The sequence below is a fragment of the Gouania willdenowi genome, chromosome 17, assembly GCF_900634775.1.
Source record: "Gouania willdenowi chromosome 17, fGouWil2.1, whole genome shotgun sequence".
Taxonomy (NCBI): domain Eukaryota; kingdom Metazoa; phylum Chordata; class Actinopteri; order Blenniiformes; family Gobiesocidae; genus Gouania; species Gouania willdenowi.
In genome coordinates, this window is record NC_041060.1 from 2538791 (window position 1) to 2549431 (window position 10641).

The 10641-nt window shown below is 37.2% G+C and overlaps 1 protein-coding gene across 1 annotated transcript in view; it reads left to right on the forward strand.

Moving 5' to 3' along the window:
- atp1b3a (ATPase Na+/K+ transporting subunit beta 3a) overlaps nucleotides 1–10641 on the forward strand; it is a 13433-nt gene extending 2792 nt beyond the window's left edge. The window contains exons 2-7 of the mRNA XM_028472364.1: nucleotides 2939–3067; nucleotides 4978–5076; nucleotides 5223–5416; nucleotides 6126–6176; nucleotides 7429–7515; nucleotides 8446–10641. Of these exons, the coding sequence (XP_028328165.1) occupies nucleotides 2939–3067; nucleotides 4978–5076; nucleotides 5223–5416; nucleotides 6126–6176; nucleotides 7429–7515; nucleotides 8446–8613 (728 nt within the window). The 3' untranslated portion in view covers nucleotides 8614–10641. The remainder of the gene's footprint in view (nucleotides 1–2938; nucleotides 3068–4977; nucleotides 5077–5222; nucleotides 5417–6125; nucleotides 6177–7428; nucleotides 7516–8445) is intronic.

Sequence of the window (10641 nt, forward strand, 5' to 3'; positions counted from 1 at the left end):
AAATGATGCTTATATCATATGATGTAAGCATAAGAATCCTTCAAATATCTTGAAAAAATCTTAAAAATTATTATTTTCTGCCCTATTTTAATTATATTATAGTCCTGTAAAGGTTACAAAGTGTTTTTATTTTCATTTCCATCATAATATTCATGTAGACCTTGCCTGATGATGAAATAAAAAATATGTTAAGTATGTAAGGCGCCGACAATATACCAATTTTTATTTGATTTAGGGAAATTTGGTAGAATAATTTGTGGTAAAATTGCTGGTTTTTCATGGAAAAACTGTGAGTCCTGCACATTTTGTGGAGTTTAATTAAACTTGTGTATTATTTGGTCATTTACGCTCAACGTTTAATGTTTTTCTGTTTATGCATTTTTATTTCCATCATAATATTCATGCAAACCTTGCCCGATGGTGACAATTTTAATGAAATACCATGCAGTGAAAATCCTTATTCGTCTTTGACCCATTTATCATTTATACGTGGAGGTACAAACAAGGGCACATTAACGTTAAAATTGCTGGTTTTCTGGCCTAAAATGTGTGGCAAACCTGAAACCGAATTGGTCGTATTTGGCCCCCTGAACTGAAATGTGTTTGACAGCCTCAGCCTAAAACTATGCTGCATTTAATACAAGTCTGGCAAATGGGAATTTCCAAGTTCAAAATCCTGTCTGTGTTCCAGAATTCCAGCACGTCAAAATATCTCTGAGAAATGGCTGACTGAGATAGTATTTACGATAAGGGCGAAATTTTGATTGGAGCCGCATTTGGGTAAAAAATGATACTTTTTAATCTATTTTTTCAGTAAAGTTTTTACCCACTTAATGCCGAGTAAAAAAAAAAAATTCCAGCTTTCTAGTTCTGCTCGTCTTTTTTTGTAATGCAGGTTCGATTGACGATTTTCAGCACTTTTCCTTTTCCTTTCTAGTCCGTTACCATCAACTGTAACCATGGAAACCCGAGAACAACTTTTTGATGTAAATCTTTAAAAGGGCAATGAAGGATATTAGGCATTAGAACAGGAACTATTGAGTTGTAGCTCAGTGTGTGACCAACTTTCCTGTTACTTTTTTGTGGTAACGGAGTGGAAAGACCTTCATCATTCAACCCCATTTTACACAACAATTAGGAAGAATTCAGCACTGCTAACATGGAATATTAAGTGATCTACTGCAACCTTTAAATTCCATGATTTTCAACATCCCAAATGTGCCCTTAATGAAAATTTTGGGCATATTGAGTCTCTGATTTAACATTTTAAAAATTCCAGAATTTAATTTCAGAGTTCACCCATTTCCACGTGAGTTTACCTTTTTCAGTTTTGTCTTTCCCCAATCAGATGACACAACTGTCTTCTTAACTTCCTCAAATTGTGCCAAACATGCTCAATACGGTTATTAATGTACATTTTTAACTTTATTTTCATTTCACAACATACATTTGGTCATCCATTTGTAATTATGAAAGTAGAAAAACAAAAGGAAATATACAGTAAGTCAGTTCGTACATAAATGGCTCAACGATTATTTATCAAGGTTACATACAAAATACATTTTTCCCAAGTAACATAACATTTACTCATCTTCTGGTTCAATGCAAAAGTAATTTTCTCAATATTAGCCATAATATTTTAATATGGTTAATTGAGTTAACTATTGTCTTTAATTTCATGTTTCTCTGCTGTATTTGCAGCAAAAGTGTTTGCTAAAATGACTACAAATATACACAAAATAACAGAAAAATGACAATAAAATGACAATAAAATTAACTCAAAAATACAAAATGACAATAAAAGTACACACAATTACTCAAAAAACAAGAAATGACAACAAAGACACACAAAATAAAACTACAAAAAACTGCCAGTTGCATGTCGGGCTGTGGCAGAAATATTAAAATGTTGAGACGTACCTGAACATTTTCAAGGATTATATCATAAACGTTTCTGCATTGATCCGTGCAAATATAATGTCTATGATTTCCTTTTTACCAATAGGTGGCGCTATGACTATGAATGACGGTTGGGTTAAACCATAACTCATTTTTTTGGCATACAAATGAAAGCTACTATAATTAATTAGCATCTACTTAGCTCTACAAACTCTTCATACCTTCCATAAGTGTAGCACATCATCCTAGTGAACAGGCTGCTAAGAGGAATATTTATATCTATAAACATTCAACTTTATTATCAAGATTGTTTTATAACACAACCAAATAAACACGTATGTTTAAAATAAAAATATGAATGTGTGAAGTACGTTAACAGTGCATTGTTGGATGCAAGACGTATCGCGTCTGTCTGTGATGATGATGTCATCTGTAGAAAGAGATGATGTCAGAATTTTGCAGAAGTTCCACAGTGATGATGTCATCACTGCCAGCTGGGAGCAAATACAAATTTCAAGGTGGCGCCATTGAGTCATTTTGCCATTCACATGTCTAATTCCCCCAAAATATCTAATTTTTTGCCACTCCTAATATGCGTTCAAAATTTCATGAGTTTGTGAATGTGTTTAGGCCCTCAAAAATGCAATCACCTCTTTAAAATAATAATAAAAAAAGAGGTGCAATAGGGTCCTACGCACCGTTGTGCTCGGGCCCTAATCATATTAATAACATTGGAGACATCACCTATATTGACATATATACTTTGCTGTCCTGAGATGGTTCGTCTGTCAACTGACAAGTTGGCCACGCCCAGAAATAACTCATGTGGACACAATAAAGCAATCAGCAGATGCCTCTGAGGAAGTCAAAACATATCAAGGGATCAAAGTACATTTCAATCGTCTCAATAAAAGAAAACTTCAAAATATTGTTGAAATTTTTATTTTAGGGTTCGGGTTACTTGAGGTTTAGTATACAGATGAAATATAAAACCAAGTGTAACATGTGTTTGATGCGTTTCTCCTCCTGCTCCATCCAGCTCTCATCCTGCTCTTCTACCTGGTCTTCTACTGTTTCCTGGCCGGGATGTTCGCCCTGACCATGTGGGTGATGCTGCTAACGCTGGACGACTACGTTCCGAGGTACAGGGACCGCGTTCCCACTCCAGGTCAGTCTCTCTATAGTCTCTCCCTGTATCGTGAGGCAGGGGTTCTAATCGTTCTAACATCACTTTGAACCATTCTCATCACTTTTGGCCATTTTCATTTGCAGCTTTTAACAAATTTCTGTGATTTTTGAAATTTTATTTCACTAATTCAACTACACCAAACTTGCCATATTTCAACCTATTTTCACTACTTTTTCTTGCCATATTTTTGCTCCATTTAATGGATTTTTGCTGAATTTTTCCCATTTCTGCCACTTCTTCATTAAATTTCAATGCCTTTTCTGCACATTTTTTTTCCACTTTCAAGACATTTTCAGTACTTTTACAAACCCTTTGCACCATTTTTCCCACCTAACGTCGCAATTATTGTCACTTTTAACCTCTATATTAACCATATTTTAGCTAATTTACCCATTTGCCAGTCTAATTGTTCTTACTTTTTCTGCCACTTTTAAGCCAATATTGAAACTGAACCCTTTTTACCATTTAGGCTACCGGACTGAAAACGCCCCTCACTTGTTGTTGTTCTTCTTGTTGTTGTGTACACTAATTAAAATCACTACTCCTCTGTTATTCATGAACGGATTGGGCTGACATTTGGTAGGTTTAATCTATAGATGTGTACGCATCAATGCTCGGTGCTCGGTGAAAAAAACCAAAGTCAATTTCTCATTACGATTATGCCTCGCACAATTTGATTAGGAGCTAGAGGGCCCCCTTTTTTCAGCAATTTCCATTAAAATCGTTTTCTCATTTATTTGTGAGTCAAATATTACGACATTTGGTGGTACCGAATCATTGGCACATACCAACATATGAATGGGGCCCATTACCCCGTGCGTTCCACAGGGACACCAGGAGGCCCCATTTTTGAAATGACTACTCCATCCTTTAGGTCTCGTTAAATCGGAATGCAGCTTGGTTTGAATACTCTATGAATGAATACGATGAGACGCTCGGAGCCATTTTTTTTAAAATGGGGCTCGGAAGCTCCATTTCCGGTAATTTCCAAATTTATGGGAACATAGTCGTGTGATATATCGTTTCAAAGATAATTCGACGTAGAGTACGATTACTATTATTACTTATTGTGAATGGGGCCCATTACTCCGTATGTGCCACGGGGACGCTAGGGGGCCCCATTTTTCAAATGACAACTCCTACGTTAATACTGTAATTAACGTATGAGCTGTAATTTGACATGAATTTTCTATGAGCGGATTTTTTTACTCGGTGGAACCAAGTCATTTGACTGAATTCTCGGGAACGTGGTACGTGCTATTCGGCGCGGAGACGTTCCGCGGGCCCGGGGGTAGTTCATCTGAATTTGTTAAAATCCCATTTCACCACCTTTTCCACCATTTGTTTTGTCACTTTTAACCCATTTTAGTTCTGATTGAAACATGGATTTACATCTTTAAGATGACTATATACTATGGCCCAAATATAACTAAACCTCCTGGATATCAGTGGATATTATTCAGATCAATAAATAAATAAATGTGGTTATCACAGATTCATAGAACGATGAACAATCATTTTGCTGACTTCATGGATGGGCCCCAAAAAGCTCTCCCCTTTATTCCCCCTTAGAGTGGGGGTCCCCTGTCTCTGGCACCTCTATTTTGGGGGTCGCAGGCAAAAAAGGGTTGAGAACCACTGCCGTACCAAATGGAAAGTTCTTCTCCTTTAACTGTAACTGGCAGCCCTTCTTTCCTCTTCCAAGCATCCATTATTCATACTCTCCCCAATGAGCCGCTGTCACAATAAAGTGCTACATTACAGCTGCTTTTTGTATCGATCTGTTTTGAACTCTTTGGTGCTATCAGCGCTGGAAGTTGTTTGCTGAAGTACAAATATTGGTGCAGGTTAATGGGATGGCACGTGTTTGTTTTGGTTTCTGGTTGCAGGGCTGGTGATTCGTCCGCGTTCTCTGGATATCACGTTCAACATATCCGAGCCATTGAAGTACAAGCCATTTGTTGACGAGCTGGAGGCGTTCCTGCAAAGTAAGAGCACTTCTTCATCTCTCACAACACTTTAATAAATGGCTCTAATCAAATGAATGGCACTCCACTCCACCTACTCCCAGATCTTTTTATTTGTCCTTCACTGGTGTCGACTGTAAATCTGAGGGTTTTCTGTGTCCCGTCAGGATACAATGACTCCCAACAGGAGCAGAACGAGGAGTGCAATCCAGGGGAGTATTTCATGCAGGACGACAGCAGCGACATGAGCAAGAAGGCGTGTCGCTTTAAGAGAGCCTCGCTGAGCGTCTGCTCCGGCCTCTCCGACACAAACTTCGGCTATCACGAAGGAAAACCGTGTGTTCTGCTAAAGATGAATCGGGTAACGCCCACATTTTCTAAAACACTTGTGTTTGTTTGTTTATTTCATTCAAGACATTAAAACTAATTTCTTTCTCTTCCACAACGGAAAAATAGAAAGAAAAGATGAATGAAAAGAAGCAGAAAGAAGTAAAACTAATAATATCTGCCCCCACTTTAAGAAATAATTACATTAAACAAAGACAAACTACAACACAGTTATTGTCACAACCAGGGGTGGACTGGCCATCGACCCAAAAGTGGGCTGGTCCAGTCCGCTACGTTTACAACTGGTTACTACTCATTTGAAACAACAATACAGTTACATTTTACGCTCATATTTCTTCAACATAATTCATTTCACATTCTTTTTGAACATATTAAGTGATCTTAATAATTTAATGTCATCAATTAGATTGTTCCATAGTCTGAAATGCACCTTTCTTTTGCCACTGTTCTCAATTTGGGTTTTTCGAAAATCTCTATTCTTTGCAGCTTAAGTTCTAATTACTTTCTCTCTTAATATATATATATATTTGTGCGTAACATTTTTTAAATGAGCTTTGTACATGTTTTTTTTTTAAATGTTGTATTCTACCAAATTATGAACTTTTAATAACTTTTTTGCTGTATAAATATTGGGTTTGTATGTTCCTTGTAGAAAAATTAGTTTGTTTCCCATTGAGTCTTTCAGATATTAATGTTAGTGTGTTTTTTCTCTGCCGTCGTAGATCATTGGTCTGAAGCCACTCGGTGATCCCTACATCAACTGCACCATCAAAGTAAACACTCCTCTGCACACGCGTTGCCTGCCCTTTTTTATGTGTATTTTATTTTATCTTCACTCCATGAGAAGCAATGATGACCATGATGTTTTCTTTCTGTCTATCTCGTGTTCATTTTTTCCTTCTTTTTGTATGTTTTGTGTCTCGTATCTTTCTGCATGCTGTCACTGACGGCTTTAGGGTAAGATGAATACGCCACTACTAAGGATAAAGCCTATAGGAAGTGTGTTTACATGTTTATGATGATGAAACAGGAATCACACCTCAAAAAATCCAATAAATTAAGTGTAGAAATATCCTTTTTTTTTTAACTAATACTGCAGACATGGGCAACTGGCGGCCAGGGGGTCACCACATGTCCCTCGGTTTGTTTTTTGTGCGGCCTCCCAAAATAAATGCACAAAATGACTCAAAAACACACCCCAGAATAAACACCCACAATATATTCACAATTACAAAAAAAGCACAAAACATACAGTATATACACAAAATAACAGAAAAATAAATAATAAAATGACAAAAAAAAAGTTACAACAAAAACACAAAAAAAACTAGATATACACAAAATTACTCAAAAAACATGATATGACTACAAAAATACACAAAATAACAGAACAATAAATAAAATGACAAAAAACTGCCTCCAAAATAAAAATGACAACAAAAAGACCAGAAGATATACACAAAATTACTCAAAAAAACATGAAATGACACAAAATAAACAACAACAAAACTGACTCCAATATACAAAATGACCACAAAGTACTGAAAAAATGTATACAATTACTAAAGAAAAAATAAAACCACAAAACATACCCAAAATAACAGAAAAAATAACAAAACGACAAAGAAATGCCCAAAATCACTCGCAAAGCGCAAAAGATGACCAAAAACACAAAATGTGAAGAAAATATACAAAACAACAACAAAAACACATCTTTTCCTGTATTAATTTACCTGATTGGTTTTTATTCTAAATGCTAACACGAGCGTTGATCATGTGACACTCAGATCAGATACAATTACAGTTTTGTGGCCCCGCCCCCTGTGATAAAAGTTGCCCATCTCTGATTCAGTGTATTCTGCTTTATTTAAATGTCTTCCCTAACCCCTGAGAGTCTTTGTGTTTGTGTTTTTTTCTGTCGTGTCTCATGTGGTTGTGTAAACATGTACAGTTTGACACTTAATTTACATAGAAATGCTGATATCTTCACACGCTCACGTCTTTCTTTGTGCGTTTTTATTGCAGAAGGACAACCCCATCTCCATGCATTATTTCCCCAGTGAGGGACGCTTTGATAAAATGTATTTCCCCTACTACGGCAAGAAAGCCCACGTGAGTATCCATTTCAATTCTGACCAGGTATCATTGGAGATGGTAGCAGAAAGCTGACACAACAGGAAGGTTACATTTTATGACATCAAAGCAGACGCTTTGATGTCTGCTGATGAGTTTTTCTCTTTCATAAGGACACATCAAAGCGATCATCAAACGCTTTGATGCCTGCTGATGTGTCCTAATGAGTTTTTTCTTTGATAATAAAGAAATATCTCTTTCATCAAAGCAATCAGCAGACACTTTGATGTGTCCTTATGAAAGAAAAAACTCATTAGGCCACATCAAAGCATTTGCTGTTTGCTTTGATATGTTCTTACAAGGTTTTCTTTTCATGAGGACAAATCAAAGCGATAAGCAGACCCTCTGATGTCTGCTGATGTGTCCTTATGAACTTTTTCTTTCATAAAAAAGAAAAAAACTCTTTCATCAAAGCGATCAGCAGATGCTTTGATGTGTCCTTATGAGTTCTTTCTTCCAGAAGTGTAAATTATGTTTATTCATTTTTTTAATTCTCAATATCTCATGCAGTTCAAAAACTGATTTTATGAACATTGACTAGGAGTTTTCTTTGAATATCATGTTCATAACATGATCACTTTTATTGCAAGATGTATAGAACAGGAGATATAAAATGTACCGATATTCTTTGAGTTCGGGACCAATTTGGACAAATTTTTTTCAAAGGTGTCCCGAGGGTTAATAAAGGCTCAGTAATTGTGATTAACTGTAATTGAACTTTAGTAATTAATTTAGTAACTGGCTTGCAGGGGGAAAATAATAATTGTAATTTTAATTGTAATTTTAATTGGAAAAAATGCTGGTCACCTTAATCATAATTGAGTTGTAATTAAACATGGATAATTGAAGATTTAATTTTCATGTAAAAATGTACTTAACCCCAACCCTGGTTGTGGCTCCGCCCCCCAGGAGACCTACGTGCAGCCCCTGGTGGCCGTGAAGCTGCTGATCTCCAAGGAGGACTACAACAAAGAGCTGACGGTGGAGTGCAGGGTAGAAGGATCCAACCTGCGCAACAACGACGAGAGGGACAAGTTCCTGGGCCGCGTCACCTTCAGGGTCAAGGTCGAAGTGTAAAAAGGCTAGGCAACCCCCCCCCCCCCAAAGGAAAACTCCACGAGGCTGCCGACGTTTGCTAAGGATTTATGTTTAAGAATTAGAAAAAAAAAACAAAAACAAAGGAAGGAAGTGTCATTGAAATGGTCGCAAAGAGGGCTTTTTTAGTGGAAAAGGCGTGTCTGAGCGAGTTTAGACTCCGCCCATTTTTAACGAGGGGCCGGTCGTGGTGGCGAGAGTTAGATGCTTCTTTGATGACTTTTCTGACCCTTCTTTCCTTCCTGATTCCTTAGTGACCTCCTCAAAGATCCATCGGAACAGAACGCAGGCTCTGCTCCTCATCCATCCATCCATCCATCCATCCATCATCCATACATCATCCATCCATCCACTCGTTGCACTGCTCACCCTTTACTTAGCTCGTTTTTTCATTTTGTCATAGACTGATGTGATTGGAGTAAGTTATAGCCATTGCAGTGAAAGCCTTTCCAAGCTGTAAATGCTGACGCGGCTTGTTTTTGAAAGTGATTTCGTTGGTGGGCGTTAGAAAAGAGCAAGCTGTTTGAGCTGCTTTCATCTCTTTCTTGGCGTTACGGAGGCCGCCGCCGCCGCTGAGAGATTTTTACCTTTTTGCTGTCTAGTATAACTGAGAGTGTTATTGAACCATTGCCGAGTATTCACACCGCGCACATCGCATTTCACGAAGACTCCATAGGAACGTGTCTTGATAATATGTTAAGGTTTAATTTATTCACACAACTGTTTTTCAGGAAATTTTACTTTGATCTCCTGACATGTTTTGACTGTCAGCTGCCAGTCTTCCTCAGAGGCATTTGCTGATCTCTTTGATGTGTCATTATGAAAGAAAAAACTCATAACGACACATTGAATAGGTGCATATCGCCACCATGTTTTATTTTATTACTTTCCGCTTTAATGTGTCGTTAATAGTTTTTCCTTTCATAAGGACACATCAAAGCGATCAGCAGACGCTTGGATGTCTGCTGATGTGTTTGCTTTGAGTTATTTTTTCTTATATAAGGACACATCAAGGCTATCAGTAGACGCTTTGATGTCTGCTGACATGTCCTTATGAGTTATTTCTTCCATAAGGACACATCAAAGCGATTAGCAGATGCCTCTGTGGAAAACTGACAGTTGACAGTCGAAACATATCTAGAGATCAAAGTACACTACCTGGAAAAACATTGTCTGAATTTATGAAACCATGACATATTATTTCAAAAAGACGACAAAAACGAACTTTCCGTATCTTGATAATCAAGTATAGCCACTGTACCCTTGTATATGAAATGCCAACTACAAAAGTCCCTTTCTACTATAAATAAATACATGGTGATCCTTCTCATATTTAGGGAGTTATAGATAGATCTGTGTGGCCACAACCTGAGTCTCGTGCTGTCTGTCTGTTCGTCTGTCTGCATGTCTGTCTGTCTGTCTACTCGTCTTCCTGTTTACTCTCCACTGCAATAGCCAACATGTGGGTGAGGCGTTCAGGACTATAGGAAAAACGTGGAGCCTCTCCACCATGGTGCAGGAGGCGACACTCTCTGAGGGAAAGTGTACAAAATGGAATAAAGAGTTCACTGTAACTATGTACTGTATATCTCTACGTGATCTGTATATCTATCTGGGGTCTCTCAAAGATTGTTTGTTAGTTTTCTCTCTCTTCTTCTTCTTCTTCTTCTTCTTCAGCCTGTTGATCTGATTGTCTGCCAATATATTACTCTTCTTCAATGTATATATATATACACTATCTACCATATTTACTTCACACTGTATTTTTGTCAAAAAACACAAATGTCTGTGCACTGTAAAGAAATAATTTAAGCAAAAATTTACAGGAAAATTATCTTATTCAAAAAGCTATGTTTACACAGTCTTAAAAGGAACCCGCGTTTGAAAGAACAACTTGTAACATCTCTTCAGGGTGCCTTAAGACCTGATGAAAAAAAAAATTGTGGAATAAAAGTGATTTTGAAGAAAAAAAAAAAAAGCGAGGACGTTTTTGGGTCTTGTTTGATTAAA